General features: G+C 38.7%; 1 protein-coding gene across 2 annotated transcripts in view; it reads left to right on the forward strand.

Annotated features, from left to right (window-relative positions):
• JAKMIP2 (janus kinase and microtubule interacting protein 2) overlaps window positions 1–20,389 on the forward strand; it is a 169,573-nt gene extending 149,184 nt beyond the window's left edge. The window contains exons 20-22 of one of the 2 annotated variants that reach the window (XM_060006863.1): window positions 5,000–5,065; window positions 8,660–8,730; window positions 19,063–20,389. In XM_060006863.1, the coding sequence (XP_059862846.1) occupies window positions 5,000–5,065; window positions 8,660–8,710 (117 nt within the window). In that variant the 3' untranslated portion in view covers window positions 8,711–8,730; window positions 19,063–20,389. The remainder of the gene's footprint in view (window positions 1–4,999; window positions 5,066–8,659; window positions 8,731–19,062) is intronic. The other variant, XM_060006864.1, reaches the window with a different exon arrangement.
• The last annotated feature ends 339 nt before the right edge of the window (window positions 20,390–20,728 follow it).

Genomic DNA, 20,728 nt, shown 5'->3' on the forward strand with positions numbered 1-20,728 from the left:
ATTAATCTGAAGAGAATTGGCACTTCAGAAGCACTGTGTCATGCTACTGTTTTTGCGACTACTTTGTCATGAAACACCCCTTGAATCTCATGGAGCCTGATTATGTCCCTTATGCTGGGAAGGGACTCTCTGGGACTCAGTCCAGGACACAGATAATGCTTCCCCGCTGTTACTCATCCCAGTCCATAACCTAGCCTGATCAAATAATCCGAAGAGGGTAAAAGGGAACAAGGACCTTTCTCTTTATTCCCAGAATAAACAGCAACAGCAACAAGGCATGGAAGCTGCCTCTTACTTACTGGCCTGTGCTATAGGTCAGGAGCTAAACTAAGGGCTCTACTTCTATTGTTTCATTTAATCTTGGCAATAGCCCACTACTGTAAGTATTCTCATTATCCCAGCTTAAGAGATCATGATACTGAAGAAAAGAGTGCTTAGGTGATTGGCCCAAGATGACAGATAGTAAGCAACAGAGCCAGAATTACACCCCAGATCGGCCTGACTCCAAGGCCAGTGCACATAAACATGGCACTGTGCTGTCTTCTACAGCTTGAATCATCTATAATTTATATGATTTATCTAGACCGGCAAGGCTCAAAATAAACACCCAATATTAACTTATAGCCAAAATTCTTAATTCCAACTATTTGTTCATGTCACAGATTGACAGGCAAAGACTAGGGTCCTGGTCAAAAAGCAGATTCTGAAATAATTCCAGAATTGAAAGTTCCAAACTAGGGTATTCGGTACTCATAAGCTGAAATGAGCAACTGGTACGAAATCCAGATGGGCTCTACGGGAGGTAAGAATCACGTGGTCATTAGAGATCAAGGTAAGTAGAAAAGGAACAGGGGTTATTTGTTGTGGATCTTTACAGGCTAACAAATTACCCAAGTTAACAGGGAACTCTGAAGCCATTTTGTCCCAGAGATGATAAACACATGCATGTTTGTTTCACTGGTTCTTGAGATTCCATCATAAAGGTTTGGATTTTGACTCTGAAGAGAGTTTTAAAGCTTTCAATAATAGACTGTGCGGTATCATTGCATTAATGCAGGCATTCTTCCCTTCTATAAGGGAATGAACATGTCCTCTGCATAAATTTCTCAGGCTGCAATAGCATTTAATTAATTTCAGCAAAGAAGGAGGTGTGTCATAGAACCGCAGAAGTGTTTATTTTTAAGATGGACAAATAGTTATCTAAATTTTTTTATGATTGAAGCCTTGTCAATGCTTTTGTGTCTCTTCAGTCAGCTAAGGTACTTCACTCCCAAAAGAGATGGTCCTGTTTGTTTTGTTTTAAGTTACCCAGTCTGAACTGTTAAGTACATTATATTTCTAAGCCTCAGAGAGTTTCATTGACATTTTCTGTCTCCCAACCAGATATTCATTAGAATATGCCTTTCCAGTTATTTCTTACTTTCCTTTCAATCAGTAGCTTTGATTTGAGAGAATTATTCCAGAAAGCATTGGCCAGGATTTGTCATATATAAGTTTATAATGCAGTCTAAATTCTAGAGCATATCACTAACCACTCATTAGACATTTCTGTTTGAATGTTTTAGAGTGAACTCAAATGAAACATACCTAAACACACATTCTTATCCTTATTTCTCCCTTCTCTCCCCATCTGCCTGTCTTGGTTAGTAGAGCTACCATATGTCAAAGCACTCAAGCTGAAAACCCTGGGGTCTCCCCTGTCCTTCTCCCCTTTTCTGATGTCATATTCTTCCTCAAAAGCCTCCATGACCCCAATTTCCGGTTGAGTCTAGTCGTGCTATCTCCAGGTCCTTCAGTAGCTGGCTACTCCTCCCCTAAAACCCAGATTTGAGACAATCTTCATAGCTTACCTTTCTCTCTGTTCATGCAGAACTCTTCCCGTACCCCTTAGGCCATGATTTCCCACCTCCAAGCCTTTGTTTTCCTGATTGCTCACCCCAAAATGTCTTTCAGAGTCTGCTGCACTTATCCAAATCTTCCCATTTTTCAGTTTAGATCCAGCTCTTCAGAATGCTCTCCCTGATGAACACAATGAACTACATACTACTGAAAAAATCGACATTCCATACCCTTTTCATACACTCATTCAGAACCATTTATTGAGGGCCTGCTTGTGCTGGGTGCTGGGAATGTGATGGTGGAGAAAGACATAAAGGTCATTGTTCTCATGTATCCTACCGATGAAGAGGGAAAAAGCAACAGCGCAAATGAGCAATAGCCAGGGCAATTTCAGAGAGTGGCAATAAGTGCTCTGAAGATGTGTGCATGTGTGTGTGAGAGAGAGAGAGAGAGAGGGAGGGAGGGAGGGAGAGGGAGAGAATGAGAGTGAGTTTGGGAGTAGGATTAGCCACTCTAGACTGGCTGATCAGAGCAGGCCTCTCTGAAAATGTCGAAATCCCAAGAAATCAGCCACGCAAAGATTTTGGCGAGGTGTCCCAGAAGTTAGGGTCAGCAGGGGCTAAGTCTCTATCATGGGAATGTTTGGAATATTTAAAGAGCAGAGAGAAGGCCAGTATGGCAGGGGCACATGGAGCCAAGGGAAGGTGGTTATGAGATGAATCTGGAGAGGTGAGACAGGCCAAGGTCATGCTGGGCCTTGAAGGAGTTTGCGTTTTATTCTGAGAGCAACTTGGCTAACTGTCCCTCTCCCTCTTCCTCGCCCCCTTAAAACTCAAGGACTGCCGTGATCATTTCACACTCTAAGAGTTCACACTGGCTGCTATAGGTGGATGTAGGATGCACAAGATTAGAAGCAGGAAGAGCCGGCAGTAACCTCTCACACAGTCATGATGGGGGACTTGGTGTACTTAGTAGCAGTAGAGACCAAAAGTCGTAGAAAAGGGATCTATTTTGGACTCCATAGAGTTTACTGTGAGACTGGATGGCAGGCTGGCAAGCAGATGGGACGGAAAAAGACATAAAGCCCGCAGCACACAGTGGAGCTTACCTAACTCATTGAATAAATATGTATACGCAGCTGCTTTGTGCTAAACACTGTACTGGGTATTAGAGGTTGGCGATGAGGTTGTGCATAGCTTCGCCATTGTTTACTTTTTCTGCTTAATCTGTTTGTCCCTGTGTTTTACATTTTTTCTCCCCATCTGGATGTGATAGTTCTTTGAGATCAGGAACTAATTGATGCCTTGCCTGTATTCTCCATCACATCCAGCACAGTCCTGAACATGTGAGAAGGTGCCCAACAAGCACAGGCTTGGTGGCTGCATAGATGCCGTAGTAATCTCATGATTTTGTAGTGCTTGCCTCTACATCCAGCAGACATAAGAAGGAAGTTCTTGCACACTCAAGGTAGAAACAGCTAGCAAATTTATCCTTTCACTGTGTAGCTTTGGAGCGTAAGCCGCACTATGGAAATACAAGCACACACATCACACACATTTATCATTCACTGTCACACACATCAGCATTCATTGTCACATAATTTCATGGTCCTTCTGACAAAACACACCCTCCTCTCCTGCACAGACCTCACCCTCTTTCCTTTAAAGCAGGATTTCCCAGTCTCTGCACTACTGACATTTTGGGCCTGATGATTCTTTATGGGGGGGTGGAGACTGATCTGTGGATTTCCCAGTCTCTGCATTACTGACATTTTGGGCCTGATGATTCTTTATGCGGGGGGTGGGGGGTGGAGACTGATCTGTGTACTGCAGGATGTTTAGCAGCATCTTTGGCCTCTACCCCTTAGGTGCTAGTTGCACCCCTTCCCCCAGTTGTGACCAGTGATCACATGTGATTCAAAACTGTCCAGAAATTAGATAGTGGTGATGGTTGCACAACTTTGTGAATATACTAAAACCACTGAACATTACACTTTAAAATAAATTAACTAACTTTTTTAAATGTCCAGACATTGCCAGATGTCATCTGGGGTGCAAACTCACCCCCAGTTGAGAACCACTTTAGAGAGAGGAAGATATGATTTCCAAGTTCAACTGTTCTTTGTTCTAGCTTCCCTTTTGTCTCCCCACATTGCATTGTAAAACCTCTCCTTCTATATTATCACGTTGTTTAGCTTCCACTGTTTTCTTCTTAAACTCCAGTTCTCCATTTTCTAATTATTCCCAAAAGAGGCATTAAATTACAAGCTTGCCCTGTGTAACCCTGGACCATGAACATACAAGGCCTTTAGATTGCCAGAAGGAAATTTGAAGACTCTTTTCACTTATAAATTAGTCTATGTAATGTCAATTTCAAATCTGTGCTATTTAAATTACTGGAATTTTGTTATAGTTTACAGGTAATTTCAAAGACAGTTCTGGAACTTTTTTGTCTTCAGGATTACTTGTGTTATTCTTGTTATGTTTGGGGGTTTTTTTCCCCTAGTTTATCAGTTCCTTCTTTTGAATTTTTTTGAAGTGGATTCGCTACCTTGTTTTGTGAAAATTGGTCAGTCCTGTTTCGTGAGGAAATTCCACCCTGAAACAGATTTGAAATAAGGTTGGAAAAAAAAAAAGGTAGAACAGAAACCGATGGGATAGTTGCATTTGTGTGAGCCAGTTTTAGCCATTTTTTAATGAGGTAATGAACAACCAAAAACCTTAATCAAATGGTTTACAACAAAATTTGTTTCTTGCTCTCTAGTTCTGGGACATACAGCTGTCTCTACAAGGATGTGGCTTTCCCACATCTCACTCCCACTCACGTTCCACTGGCCAAAACAGGTCTCCTGACCAAGCCCAAGGACAGTGGGGTGAGAATCATGCCTCTCTCACAGGGAAGGGGTCTTCAGGGATAGATTGACCCAGAAGAGAAAGGGATGGCAAATATTTTTAAAATATAATCAGTGAAAATGATTTTCACTGTGAGTACGGGTAATTTTTGAAAAATGCAATAACCCACTGGGTATAGAAAAACGTATATGTGACATTTCCAGATGTTATGTTTTTATAGAAAGTTTAGTGTTTTAGGTTGGTGAATGATCTTCTTGTTTAACTTAACAGACTGAAAAGCTTCTTTTTCCCATCCCTTTCTTTTTCAGAGAATTCGTGACTTAGAAGATAAAACAGACATCCAGAAAAGACAGATAAAGGACTTAGAAGAAAAGGTACATGTGAAGTTCAATATGTATTTCAATCTTTATTTTTTAGATCAGACAATAATATTGTTTTCACTCACCGTGTTTTCTTTCTTCTCAGCTATTGTGTATCTTGTGTAGGCAGGTATAGTTACAGCAAACGTAAACTCTGCCTGTAGTCAGGCACCAGGATTCTAGCAAAGCTTCTGCCTTCAGTTACATTTTTGCCTTTTGTGTTGATTCCTGTCCTTTTCTATCAGTGTTTTCTTTCCTCAGTTTTCCCTTTCCCATCTTCACTTCTTTGCCAAAAGTTTCTTCTGAGTTTTGTTACTCTACGTTCCTCTTCCTTTTTAAAATCTTTTTAGTCCCTTTTTAAAAAAGCCTTTCCCATTATTCATAAAAAGCCCTTCCTCCTTGTGCTGCAATTTCACCTCAATAATACATTCAGAAATTTAGATTGACACATGAAAACTATGCCCTCATGTCACTTCCCCAGTGGTCTGAGAGAGGAACTGCTTCTTCCAAGTCAGCCAACACTTTTGGCAGGGGTGGGGGTGAGGTAAAGAGGGCATTTGGAATTGTGTGTGTTCTGGGAGAAGGGAGAGGGCTAGCGCAGGGATGCTCCTTAGCTGCAGTGAGTTCAACAGTCTTGCATAACAAAGAATTATCCTGCCTGCGATGCCAGGGGCACCCTGCCAAGGAACACAGCAGGGATGGCAAGAGGTGTTCTATGGAGTTCCAGTCTCATTGACTGGAAGTAGCAGCCTGAATCCCTGTGTTGCGAAAAAGCATGGTTGTTTTGCAATATCTCATGGGCACCCAAGAAGCAAATAGCAAACCACCTGCCATTTCTGAGATAGTGATTAGAATTTGGTTCATTCCAAATGGCTTTTATCGTTGCCCTTATGTGAGCTCAAAGGCCACTGGTAGGGTCCAGTAGCCAAACAATCAGCCACATAGATTCTTATGTAGTCTGGGTCTTCATGTACTTATTTGAGCTTGGGTAAGTGACTTTACCCACTGTGTCTAAGCCATATCTATTCAATAGGGATGGTAACACTCACCCTCACCTCCTCTCATGGGTTCCATGAGGAAAAAAATGAGGTCACTTACATGAAAATTAGGAAATACTAAAAAAGTATAAGTCAAATTAAAGTATATTTTTTAAAATTTCCAAATGTAAAGTTACATATCTTATACAAAATTTTAAATTTGAATTTTCCTCTTTTCCAAACTGTGCTATTTAGTTCTTCAGGGTAAGAGTGTAGTAAACGAAAAGCTGCATCTAATTTCCCAGTGTTTGGCAGAAAGACCCATAGAAAGCAGGGGTTGTCCACAGTTTCCCTGGCTGTCAAAGGACACACCTGCTATCTTCCATTTTTCACGTATTTAAATGGCTACCCTTGGTCCTAGTCAGTCTCTCTGCTAATTCGTAAACAGTCCTGGGGTGGCTCAAGGAGGAAGCTGCCAGCTCTTCCCCAGAAACTTCGTTCAGTTCAGTCCCCACTTAACTGAGGAAAAACAAACAAATAAAGGAATTTTCTAACATCTAGTCAGGTCACCACCCTAGCCAAATTAAATGTGAACTTTTCATTTTACAGGTCTGAACTTCCTAAATATTTATGATAATAGGTTAATGTACTTAACAGAAAATGACGATTATTTAGCTATCAAAGTAGCATATTCCATATGTAGTACTAAACTAAGCCACTTCAAAAATAATCCAGTTGGTTTTTGATTAGAGGTTAGAATGACAGATGAGGTTTATAAAGTACCTTCTATTCACTTGACCTCAATTCTACTCATCCACAAGCATAGTGAAAAGGCTAAAGATCACTTATGTCAGGGATAGTCTTCATTCTTTCCCCTGGAGTACTTGAACACCTTCTCAGGGTACATACAGTATTCCTTCTTTGTTCCTAATTCCCATGCACACAGTGAGTATAAATCAGGTGATAAAAACAAACATAGCAAAATTGCTTCCCACGTGCCGCTCTTCACCATCCAAGGCACTTCCACATTCATCATCTCATTTGATGATGAATTATCATCATTCATTATAATTATTAGTATAATAAATAATAATTATTATAATTAATTATAATTATCCTGAGAAACATACCACAGATATTATGTTCCCCTTTTATACAGATAATAAAACAAAGGCTCAGAGACATTAAACAACTTTCCCCAAATCATATAACCAGTCTATGGCAAATCAAGACCAGAGGTCAGTATCCGACCCTAAGTGCCACAGCCTGCCTACCACATAGCATGGAATTTAGACTCTCATTGTAAATCAAGTGATGGGCGTCCCCTCATGCCCAGAGAGGTAGCTCTGACACCTGACCTTCTCATGGGAATAGTGGAAGCCTTCCATTCCTCTCCTCCATCCACTCCTGTTCCATGTGCCATCCTATTACTATCCATCTTCAAGGAATGGGAAAAAAAAAAAAAAAGGACAGAGTTTCTGCTTTTCATAGTACTAGACCAGTCACTAATACATGGCTCTTCACACCATGTCTATAACTTGTTCATGCAATTTTGCCACAGGGAAGCGAGAGCCTTATAAGTATGGCATTAAAGGAAATATGCAAATAATATGCCCAATATGAGACTGCCATACAGGACCCTATTCAAAAATGTCATGACCAACAGAAGGCTCCTGAAGTGTGATAACAAGGCAAAAGACTTCATGACTCTGTAAATCACCGAGGAAATCAGTATTCGAAAAAACTGATCTGACCTATGACATTTTATAATTAGTATACAGTTGGTTTTCTACCAGTGCTACACAAGCATGTTTTCCATCCAAATATCTGCTTCTCCGGTGAAGGTTCTTGGTGAAGAGAGAAATATCGGACTCCATTTAACTTCTATGAGTCAAATAAGGAGAAATCTATCTCAGAAGCATGACAGCCTGGAACGGCAGCATCCATTCACTGTGTGTAGTTACCTCTGATGAATAAACATAGTTCATACCAGTAGGAGGACCACATATCCTCACTCAACCAGGACAGACCCAGGTTATACCTGTTGCCCTGATGTAATTACTAATACAATTCCATTTCCCTCTGAGGAGTGCCCCACTGTGGATAAGTGATCATATGTTTACCCTACAGATTAATACCTTAGTCCTAAAACCTAACACGTTAATCAAATAACGATAGCATTGAGTGATTGTGTACACTTTGATCATTTTTAATTTTTTAAATTACCCTCTCACACATTAAAAATAGAGACAATAACATGTAATAGAGTAGGACTTGGAAGGTCTAACCTCTAGGCTTCACTATACCATCAGATTATAGGCAATTAGACTATTGATTAACTGCTCTGTGCTTATTTTTCTTACTTATAAAATTAGGAGCTTAGGCCGATGACCTGTTAAGACCCTCTCAGAGTTCTAAAATGTATCAGTCGATGTTAGTTGAACACCAGTTATTCATTGCATTGCTTTACCAGTGGATAAATAACAGGTATGGTTTTTTGAAATAAAAGGTGTTTGGTGTATATATGAGAAATGGTCAGATTTGAGCAAAGTGGAAAAGCTGAGGTTTTGTACGACCTGAATGGCAGTACAGAAATTCAGATTTACATAATCTTCTTCTTTTTCTTCTGCAGTTTCTGTTTCTATTCTTGTTCTTCTCTCTTGCCTTTATTCTATGGCCTTGATGTCAAGGTGCCTCTTACAGGTAAGATTCCATTTAATTCTCAAAATGTGCTTCTAAGAGGTATTTGATAAGAAGGATGCTGCATATAGTTACTATGCCCATGTTTTTTTTAAAAAAATACACTGGGTATTTAAATGCCATAAACTGAGAAATAGATCCAATCCATTTGGGTGATTATTAAAGAAATGAAGCGACCATGAAGCATGATGGAAATCAAGAACTTTTTTCTAGCTAACTGTCTTGCTTTGGGAAGTCATCATGTCTGTGGATCTGTGAATTCTCATTGTAGCCCCTCATTACACTGAAAGAGTCGTTTCTGTATCTGCAAAGTAAAAAAAAATGAGTATGTTTTTAGTCTCTCTTCCAGGTTGAAAATTCTGCTTCTGTAAATCTAACAAGTTAAAAATGACTGATTTTTTTAACCCTTTCTCCCAGTCCCTCTTCATCAGGACTCAGGAAAAAAGACTGTTTAGGGAAATTGGATCTTGTTTTAAAATAAGATAGTTTTCAATGTCAATTTAGAAAAAAATGAAGACTCACTATTATTATATTATCAAGTCAATTTCTTATGAATACAAGTATAAATCATCTTAGACAGTGATTCCCAATGCTATTAAAAATACAGATTCCAAAGCCTTACCTCCGATTTAATGAAGCAGATTACTAGACGTGGGGATGAGACAGAGGGTGAGAGAGGTGGAGAGTAAAGATTGATCTATATTTTTAACAAGCATACCAGGTGATTCTGATGTCTGCCCAGGTACAGAAACCACAAACCTTAACACCATTATTTAAAAATAAACAAGGGCTAGCTGCTATTCTAAATCTGTTTACCATGGTGTGTGTCCACCTTGATTATCCTATTAAGTTATATTATGCAGGGATCTTTCGTGGACCTCACGTTACTTAACATTTTCTATAACAAGTTGAAAAATGGAAGAGAGACACTTTCTCTCTCTGTGGGTATCAACTCTGTTACCTGGATGTGAAACAGAAAAGCAAAAGTACTTTAACATGACCTGATACAAGGAAAGAGTGAAGCAGATATCCCCAGAAAGTTGTATCCTCATATACCCAACTCCCTGGCTTTATTCCTTCCTCCAAAAGATTTTCTTTTCAGACTGAAAATTATCCTCTGTCTGACAAGAAGGGTGGTAACCTTGCAGCACATAAAGAAGAGGACTTAGTTTCTTAAACTGAATGAGAATATCTAAAGAGAAATAGGTGAGATTCTCTAGGAAAGGATCAAAATGGCCAGAGCATGAGAAAACAAACAGCCCTCCCATCCCCCAAATAGCAGTCAATCAATCAATCAATCAATGAGGCAAATAAAGTTCATTGAGACACAAGTACTACATGGTAGCGTAGGGAAGAAAAATCAAACTTATACATAAATACTAGCTAGGAAATGAGTAGGCTTGAACATTAATATCAATAATGACTAACAATTACATGCTAGGTGCTGTTCTAAGCAATAGATACATTAATCCTCACAAAACCCCCTAGAAAGTAGGTGTTGCTTTTATTTCTTTTTTTAAAAGTTGGAGAAACTACAGCATGTGATTCTCCCAAGACCATATAGCTACAGTGGGCAGGACTAGGGTTTGTACCCAGACAGGCTCACGCCAGAGTCCACTTTTAACACCATTCTGCCTCACAGATGAAAGAGGGCCTTTCTCTCACATTTTGAGCATTATTTACATTCATATATATCAGCAATCAGAGGGGTCCTGTCTACAATCTGTGTACTACTACATAGCTCTTGGGTTTTGAAATTGCAATGTGCTCATCTCCATACCTTTTCCAATTTTTTGTAACTCCTCGAGGGATATACAAAATTTGATTTGCTTTTCCTCCAGAGGCGTGCGTGATTGACACTTAGGAATGGTCAAATGAAAAAATGCAATTATAATTAATAATAATATTATAGCAAATTAATGTGGCAGTGAATCTGGGTAGTAAAAATATGTAGAGGAAAAAGGCTGAGTAGAGTGTACAGCTTTGAAGTTAACACTAGTGTTAAGTTTGAATCCTGCCATATACTAGCTATGTCATGGTAGGTTTAGACCAAGATTAGGTTTCCTATTCCATAAAATGGTTATAATTATATTAACTCCAGCATGGCATTATGTTGAAAGAATTAAATAAGATTATACATATAAAGGATTTGCCACATTGACTGGCACATGGTTCAGTAATCAGCAACTCTTAGCTATTATAAAAAAGAAAAAAAAAGTTGGCTGTCACATTTACTGAGTTTGCAAATATACAAGTTTGAAAATAAAACCTCTAAGTACTGCCGAGTAGTTTACTACCTAAACCAAAAGGAGTAGTTACCTTTTCATCTCTTCTTTTCCGAGAATAATCTGGATTTCAATAATACAAGGGAATAAAACGTTACTGGAAAGTGATTAATGCTACTTATATGTCCAAAGCAGGCAAGAGAGAGGTAGGAGGAAGTAAGGAAGAAAAGTGCTTTCTTATTGGCGGGTAGTAAGAGCATGCTGCAAATAACCACAAAAATATTTTTCCTATTAAATTAAAGATTTATATTCTGCTCTAAACCTAAGACTAACTTAAACTGTATATAAAGATAGCCTCCTTAAAATGAAATGACTTATGCTTCTTTCCTTGTAGCAATTACCTAAGTCATTCTTGTCAGTGATGAACTAGAAGCTGCTGAAAGCTCCTAACTCCTTACTGCTTTCAGTGGTTGCTGACTAAATAACTCCGTTCATGCGTTATCGTGGGACTTTTTACCTTAAGTAGGGGAACCCCACGTAGTTTCAGGAGATACCATCTGCTCATGCATTCATTTTTTTCCTTCCAGTTTTATTATGATATTATTGACATACAACACTGTATAAGTTGAAGGTACACAGCATAATGATTTGACTTACATACATCGTGAAATGATTATCACAGTAAATTTAGTGAGCATCTACAGAATTAAAGAAATAGAAAAAAATTTTTTTCTTGTGATGAGAACTCTTAGAATTTACTCTCAACAACTTTTATATATAATATACAATCACATTAATTATATTTATCATGTTGTACATAATATCCCTAGAACTTATTTATCTTATAACTGGAAGTTTGTACCTTTTGATTGTGCATCCAGTACCTCTTCCCCCTACCCTTCGCCCCTACTAATCACAAATCTGATCCCTTTTTCTATGAGTTTCTTTGCTTGTTTTTGAAGTATAATTGACCTATAACATTATGTTAGTTCCTGTTACACAACATAGTGATTCGATATTTCTGTACATTTCAAAATGACCATCACAATAAGTCTAGTTACAAGCTGCCATACAAAGATACTACAACTTATTGACTATATTCCCCACATTGTACATTTCATACCCAAGGCTCGTTTATGTTGCAACTGGAAGTTTGTACCTCTTAATCTCCTTCATGTATTTCTTTCCTCCAAGTATTCTGTATTTTTATTCTAATAAATAGTGTACCACTAATTCTTCCATGTTAGACACTTACACAGGAAGGCAAAGGAAACAAGAAAATGAGAGGACTGCAGAAATAGCTATCACCAGGTTAGTTGTTACATCCAGGTTACAATGACAATTGAAAATCCTCCTCTTCTGAGGAGGGATGGATTAGTGAAGAACAAAACAGAACCAGCTTTGTTCATTTTGAAGTTGGGAAGACCAGACAGAGAACAGGTGAGCGTGATTCTTCATCCACATATTCTAGTTCATTTTTAATGATACTTCTCTGGTGTCAACCATGAATTTTTGAACTTGATAGCTCAATATTTTCGCTTCCTGTCTAGTAACATAAACCATGTTAAAAGGCACATAATATTGCGTTGTTGTTCTGATCCCAAAAAAACTTAACAATAAATGCTGTATTATAAAAACAGCCACAGCTGATTAGTTACAAATTCTCCATTAAAATATACGAATGTTTATTTCTTATTACATTTACATTTTTTTCAATCCCTCTTCCCACTAATGCCTATAGGTAACATGTGGAAAACAAATGGCAATTGACCAATATCTACAATATATGTTGTTTAAAATCGGAGAATTTTGCTCCTTGTTCTTTTATATTGGTAAAAGAAGTCCATTTGATGCAGCATTATATGCTAGCTAATCAGCCCTTCCTTTATGTAAACATATCCATTAGCCTTTATCTAGTCGTATTAAAATTGTTTCCCTATCCGTCTCACACATTAGACTGTTAGTATAGCATAGGGTAGGGCCTATGCTGTATTCATCTTTGTATCTTCAGTGTCTACAACAGTGCCTTATATTTACTTAGGTGCTGAATAAATTTTAAATTGACAGATGGACTGAAGGGCAGATGTATGAATGAATAACTAGCTGGGTAAATGAAGGTGAAAGCAGATTTGTGACCTGTTAGATCAGGGCCCTGGATAGCATAGTAATGTAACACCAAGATAACTATCCAGTTTGTTCTTTATATGTCGTTTGGAGAATAACTTAAAGAATGAGTGAACAGAGGAAAGAATACATAAATATATTCTCCCCCAGCTCCGCAGGGGTGATATCTTACTTATTGGAGTCAGTGCTTCTCCTCAGACACTCTCATAACTCACTCTTCATACAGCAGCCTGAATGAGTTTTAGGAAACACCAATCTAATCATGCCCCCTTCCTGGGAAAACATCACCATTAGGATCAAATCACGGTTCCTTAATGTGGCCAAAAAAGCCCTGTCTGATCTAACTACAGACTTACTGAGGCCTTGTGTTGTTGCAGGATTTCCCTTGATGAGCTATACTCCCTTCTGCCTACCACAGAGGTCTGCCCATTCAGCCCTTGTGTGCAGAGTAGAGTCAGTTCTCTATGTCCACAGGTTCCGCATTCTTGGATTAAACCAACTGTGGATGGAAAATACTCGGAAAAAAAAATTCCAGAAAGTTCCAAAAAAGCAAAACTTGAGTTTGCTGCATGCAGGCAACTATTTACATAGCATTTCCATTGTATTAGGTATTGTAAGTAATCTCGAGGTGATTTAGAGTATATGGGAGAATGTGCATAGGTTATATGCAAATACCACACCACTTTATATAAGGGACTTGAGCATCCTTGGATTTTGGTGGGAGGTCCTGGAACCAATCCCTCATGGACACGGAGGAACAACTATACTTTCTGTGCTGCTTTATCTAGTGAACACCTTCTCACTCATCCTTCAGATCTCAGCTCACTTGTGATTCCCTCAGGGAAGTCTTCCTAGATTTCACTCCCAGTCAAATGTTATACGCATTTGGAGTTTTGGGTTTTGTTTTGTTTTGTTTTTTAATTACTGCCTCTCGCCTTCCTTGCATATAAAGTTCATGAGGGCAAAGACCATAGATGTTTTCTTTACTCTTGTATCTCAAATACCTAGACAGTGTCTAGCACATAGTTGACAATCAATAAATGCATTTTTAATGATAGTAATGATACTATAATAAGGAAGAGGACATCCTGTTTTGCAGTTGAAAAAGTACATTTCATGTCCATTATTTTATGTAATACTTACAACAGTTCTGGAAAATAGATACTATTATACCCCTCCAAACATTAATTTCCTAACTAAAAATTAGCAAGTAATAGCATCTACTATTTTTCTGAGAATTAAGTAATATTATATAAGTAAAGTAACCAATATAGTACCTAGCCCATAGAAAGGATCATTAAAAGCCAAGTTCCTAGGACACACCAAGCGTTCTGTTTTAGATCATGCATTCTGAGACGTGCTTCCCTCTACCTGGACCACATTTCCAACAGCACCATCAACTAGTTAATGTCCATTTGTCCTTCCCATCTCATTGTAAAATTACGGACTCAGGGAAGCCTTCCTTGATCCTCTAGCTTCAGTTAAGTTTCATTCAATATTTTTATCTTCTTTACTAGGATTCTCAAGGACCAATTATCTAACAATCCTCCATACCAGTTTCCTCATCTATAAAATGGAAGTAAGAATAACAGCTACCATTTATTGAATACTGTACGATAAGTTGTATATAAGGGTTGATAGATTGAAAAGTATTGGGAATGGCCCTTAGGGTCCCGGATGGTACAGTATAACTGGTTAGATGGTGGTACCCTTTACCATGAAAAGCATATGTGGAAGTCAGGAATAGGGCGTGATTGCTGTTCATGAGTTTTGGCTATTTGTCATAACCAGAGAACAGGAGTTAGCTACAGTTTGTTAATCAATGCGCCTCTAAGTACGTGATCCATAAAGGATCTGAACCAACTTCTAACAGTTAGAAGACTCTAAAGAACAGTGAACATAAGTAGCCTATCCATTGATCTCGGCACATATTTGCTAAGTTTCTCCTGTGAACCGAGCAATGCAGCAGGTACTTGGATACTGGAGTCAGAGGTCAGAAATGACATCACTGTATTCATCAACTTAGAGTCTGGTGGCATGTCGTAAACTCTCAGAAGGGATGACTGCAGTCACTGTTTTACAGAGGAGGAAACTAAAGCTCAGCGCTGTAGAGCAATACATTCAAAAGAATCCCTGAGGTTTTGTAATATCCAGAAGGGCCTTCTGAATCAAAGATGGATTTGTATTTTATACAGTTTTAGTTACAGCATACTGACCTTTAGGTCATTGAAAATGGGTCATGTGTGGTGACGCACTGGATACTACTTCAGTTATTCATAATGCCAGTTTGAATAAACCTGGCTTTGCTGTAGAAATCATAGTTCCTTTTATAGATACTCAATTTGCAGAAATCTAACATTCTGGGAGACTGCCTATAAATCCATTTGTTTTTTAAAACCAACATGGTTTTACTCAAATGATGGGCTTTACTTCAGTTGTGACGGGGAGAAATGGTGCGTATGTGCTTTGAAACAGGATTTAGGATTTATCTCTGAGGTTATATATATAAATTGAAAATTTGCAAGTAGAAGACTTTTATGTTACATATTTATTTTATATATAAAAACACACTGGGTATGTGTGTGTGTATGTATATACATATATATTTATAGAGAGAGCGTGCACACGCACACAGACACACACACACCTTAAAGCATCTTTTATACACATTCAGATTAGTTCTCTTCTTTACCAGGGATTATGGGAATCTTATAGCTGTAACGAGTTGTTTGGGGCTCTCATCTCAGTGGGATGTAAGTCTGAGTGCAATCTATTTTTTTTAAAATAAATTTATTTATTTATTTTTGGCTGCGTTGGGTCTTCGTTGCTGCGTGTGGGCTTTCTCTAGTTGCGGTGAGCGGGGGATACTCTTCGTCGCGGTGCACGGGCTTCTCACTACGGTGGCTTCTCTTCGTTGCGAGGCACGGGCCCTAGGCTCGTGGGCTTCAGTAGTTGCAGCACATGGGCTCAGTAGTTGTGGCTCGCACCCTCTAGAGCGCAGGCTCAGTAGTTGTGGCGCACGGGCTTAGTTGCTCTGCGGCATGTGGGATCTTCCCAGACCAGGGCTCAAACCCGTGTCCCCTGCATCGGCAGGCAGATTCTTAACCACTGCTCCACCAGGGAAGCCCTGCAATCTATTTTTATCAAACCAAGGCTTTCACTTATTTCCCTCTCTCATCCTTTAATTAAATCTTAGGTTGGTTCCCCAGTTTGTTTTCCCCAGTCATTTCCAGTTCTTGAAAGTCTAGCCTAATTTAAAAATTCAGCTTCAGTCTCTGCTTCATCTCATTTCTTCCCTTATCCCCATGGTGAAGGAGGTGCACGAGCTGGCTCTAAGAGGTCTCTTCCTCTGCCCTCTGCAAGGTTCAGCTCTTCTGGAGGGCAGGGAAGAGGAAGAGGGAAAATGATCCATGCCTCTCAACCCATGGGCAGTGGTTATGGCCCCCTCCCTGGTGGTTGAAGCTGTTTTTCTGGCTATTACTGACCAGTTCTTGTTGTATTTTCTATGAGAGGTGATGGGGCCATTTGGAGGGTCATATGTGTGATTTCTTTAGAAGCCCATTGCACTATCCCCTGCCTGGCCGGGGCCCAAGCCCTTCCACTGAGACTCTGGATCTCGTCATTGGTGGTACTGGCCTCAGCTTCTTGTTGGGAAGGAAGTTACTGCCCCGTCTCGCCTTGCCATTCCTCTCCAGTTCTCTGCCTAGATAGACAAAGGAGAATGAGAAATAGATGAGCATTGCTCTGTGTTTGAGCAATAGAATGCAAGTCTCCTTTGTGCCAGCACCACCTTTTAGCACCCTCCCCTCCCTCCCACAGTGTACTTTCATCCCAACCACTGCAGTTCCTTCCCACTGGTTCTCTTCTGTGACTCGGTCACTCTTTCATCTCAGTCTAATCTAGTCTTTGGAAGTAGACAAAGTGGCTCTGCAAATACAAGTTCGAAATATTTCGAACTTGCACCTGTGGCACCTATGGCAGGAATTTCTTTGGCAAATCTCTAATTTGCCTCTGTATGGTGGACTGGAAGCATCCTTAAGGTACTACATGCCCCCTTTTCCACCACTTTGGATCTTGGTCACTATTTCTGGAGTGCCAGTAAAATCCTGCTACAGAATTAGTACCTTTACCTTATAGACAGGGAAATTAAGCCTTGGAGAATTTAAATGACTTTTCCATGGAAATCCCATTTTCTCCATCCATGCCATTCACATTCTAAAGGCCATGTCCTTAGGCAGCACGTGGTAACATGTGCTCTGTGCCATTTTCTGGCTTTTATTGGAATAGCATATTATGTCCTAAACTTCTACCCAAGCAAAAACCCAGACACATGGACTTAAAGAGGAACAGAGCTAGGAGACTTGACTGGCATAGCCCAGGGAAATACCTTTTCAGAGATACTCTGAGACCAAACAGGAAATCTGTGTGGCAAAATTCCCAAGGAATCCTCAGGTCAGGGCCTTGGGGTAGAGACCATCTGCCATTAAATACAATTGTTGTGACATAAAAGTAAGTCACTGTAAAACATAGATAGACCGGCTTTTAAAATAGTATCTTATGCTACTGACAAGGGCTTAATTTCCAAAATATACATACAGCTCATACAACTCAACAACAAAAAAACAAAGCGACCCAATCAAAAAAACGGGCAGAAGACCTAAATAGACATTTCTCCTTTCTCCAAAGAAGACATACAGATGGCCAATAGGCACATGAAAAGATGCTCATCATCGCTAATTATTAGAGAAATGAAAATCAAAACTACAATGAGGTGTCACCTCACACCAGTAAGAATGGCCATCATTAAAAAGTCTACAAATAACAAATGCTGGAAAGGGTGTGGAGAAAAAGGACTCCTCTTACACTATTAGTGGGAATTTAAATTGGTACAACCACTAGGGTTGTATGAAAGTTCCTCAAAAAAATAAAAATAGAGTTGCTGTATGATCCAGCAAATTCAAAAATATAAATTCATCCCTATGTTCATAGCAGTACTATTTACAATAGCCAAGACATGGAAGCAACCTAAATGTCCATTGTCAAATGAATGGATAAAGAAGATGTAGTGTGTGTGTGTGTGTGTGTATATATATATATACACACACACACACACACAATGGAATATTACTCAGCCATCAAAGAAGAATGAAATAATGCCATTTGCAGCAACATGGATGGACCTAGAGATTATCATACTGAGCAAAGTAAGTCAGAAAGAGAAAGACAAATACCATATGGTACCACTTATACTTGGAATCTAAACATATCTATGAAACAAAAACGGACTCACAGATATAGAGAACAGACTTGTGTTTGCCAAGGGGGAGGGGTTTAAGGGAGGAAATGAATGTGAGTTTGGGATTATCAGAGGCAAACTATTATATACAGGATGGATAAACAACAAAGTCCTACTGTATAGCACAGTGAACAGTATTTAATATCTGTGACAAACCATAATGGAAAAGAATATGAAAAAGAATATATATATGTGTGTATATATATATATATATATATATATATATATATATATATATATATATATATCTGAGTCACTTTGCTGTACAGAAGAAATTAGCACAACATTGTAAATCAACTATACTTCAATAAAAATTTTTAAAATACAATAAAATGAAAATTATATTTTAATTGAGCTTCTCAAGGCATTGGCTTAGAAGGTCCCAGAGAAGAAGGCAATAATGATAACAGCTAATATTTCAGGCCACTTATATGAGACAAGAACTGTTAATTGCTTTACATGCCTTACGTTGCAGTAACCCTTGAAATAGATACTTCTGTTCTCTCATTTTAAATTAAAGAAATTAAGCTTAGAGATTTTCTTTATATAACATGCACAAGATCATGCAGTTCCAAGAGGTGGTAAAAAATAAAAGATGGTTTTTTCTTTTAAAAAAAGAGTTTGTGCTTTTATTCTGTTTCAGCTATTGACAGAAGTGATGATTAAAGAATTTCTCCGTCTGTTTTACAGAGTAACCGAAAACACGGATAAGACCGCAGAAAAGCAGATACTTCTAAACCTTCAAAGATGGCAGAAATGTTTACAGCAGTGAAAGGGAGATCAAAAGCTTAGAACTATAATGTAGCCAGGACTACAACTGTGTATTTTAAAGCCATTATTCAAGGTTTCTTACTTGACAGTTCCTACATGACCCTGTTGAAAATCTACAATATATGCTGCATTTAATGAAACATGTATAGGTCAAACCAGAAGGAAAGAACTATAAACATAGATTGCGAGAAGAAAACAATTCAGCAATGGAAACAGTTTCAGCAGATCAAGCAAAGATGTGTCTTGGGCATGGAACCAAAGTTACAAAGAAACATTCTACCCCTGCTGTGCAGGGGATGTCATTTTAATGTAACACTACACCCCATGGAATCACTAGTCCTGAAATAAACATCATTTTAAAAAATCAAACAAAAAAATAAGGGTGGGTGGGGATTGAAGCACGAGGAATACCCATGAGGAGCTATTTACAATAAAATATTTCATTTGAAAAGTCTGGTTTCTTACTACAGGGATTTGCTTTTCTGTCTTTATTATTGTTTAAAACTCAGGAACTGAGACATCTGCAATTTGAGTGAGAAGAAAAGCAGTGTCTGGTTTGTTTTTCTGCAAACGGTGGAGCTTGTGGAATGCATTCCACACATGACAGATGAGAAGTGGATCACAGTGACCCCGACTAAACTGGCAACCAAAGTGAAAGACCCAGGCGAATGCAACATACGAAATAACAGCAGATGTTGATGCTTCCTTGGCCTTCTGTCACATCTGTGGTCCTCCACGAGCAACAAACTGATCTCATTCATATTGAAAATTAAGAAGATGATGCTCTAAATCACAAGCTCCCTGACTTAGTTCTGTTTAGAATGTCAACAACTATAGGGCCAGAGGCACCTCTGAATACTTCCATTTCCAAAATACTGGTCTTCAAATGGCTGCTTAAAATTGCCTGCAAATAACATGTTATGTGATTTGATACAAATAGAGGCGATAAGTAAACTTCTACCAACAGTTGAATTTACCACAGAGATGTGACTATTAAATGAAATTATGATTATTTTTAGAAGTATCCTGATATGCTTAGAGCATTCTGACCTCTTGTCATTTAGACTGATAACGTTTTTCTTTTTCCCCAGAGATCTGACAGCAACAAGGTAGCTCTACTTTTTTATATAAAAGTAACATTGTGTTACTGATAAGGTCATTTTCTACCAGAGACAATTAGAAGACTGGTACTTTCCTAGGTTATGTAATACTGAGTCTTGGATTCAGCTCTGAGAGCAAATAAATGTTCCTGAAAAACTAATTTTAGCCTCATTTACTATAGATAACAAAACAGCCTCAATTTTTCAAATTGTCAGCGTTTTATTTACAGGGCTAGCATTCCCATGCATTAAGAATGTGTGTAGGGAACCAGAAACTCTTTCTGTGAAATGCTACACAAATTCTTCCATACATGGGTTCAGTATCTTATTCTTCAGTTTTAGCACTGGCATTTTCAAAGCCAGAACAATAACTGAAGAATGTACAAGAAAAGCTACAATGCGGGAATCCCACTTTTTGTTCTTATATTTACTGCTGACCCAGGTATCTTTGGCCCAGTCACTGAACCTCTCTGTGCCTCAGCTTC

The sequence above is a fragment of the Delphinus delphis genome, chromosome 3 (genome assembly GCF_949987515.2).
Source record: "Delphinus delphis chromosome 3, mDelDel1.2, whole genome shotgun sequence".
Classification (NCBI taxonomy): Eukaryota; Metazoa; Chordata; class Mammalia; order Artiodactyla; family Delphinidae; genus Delphinus; species Delphinus delphis.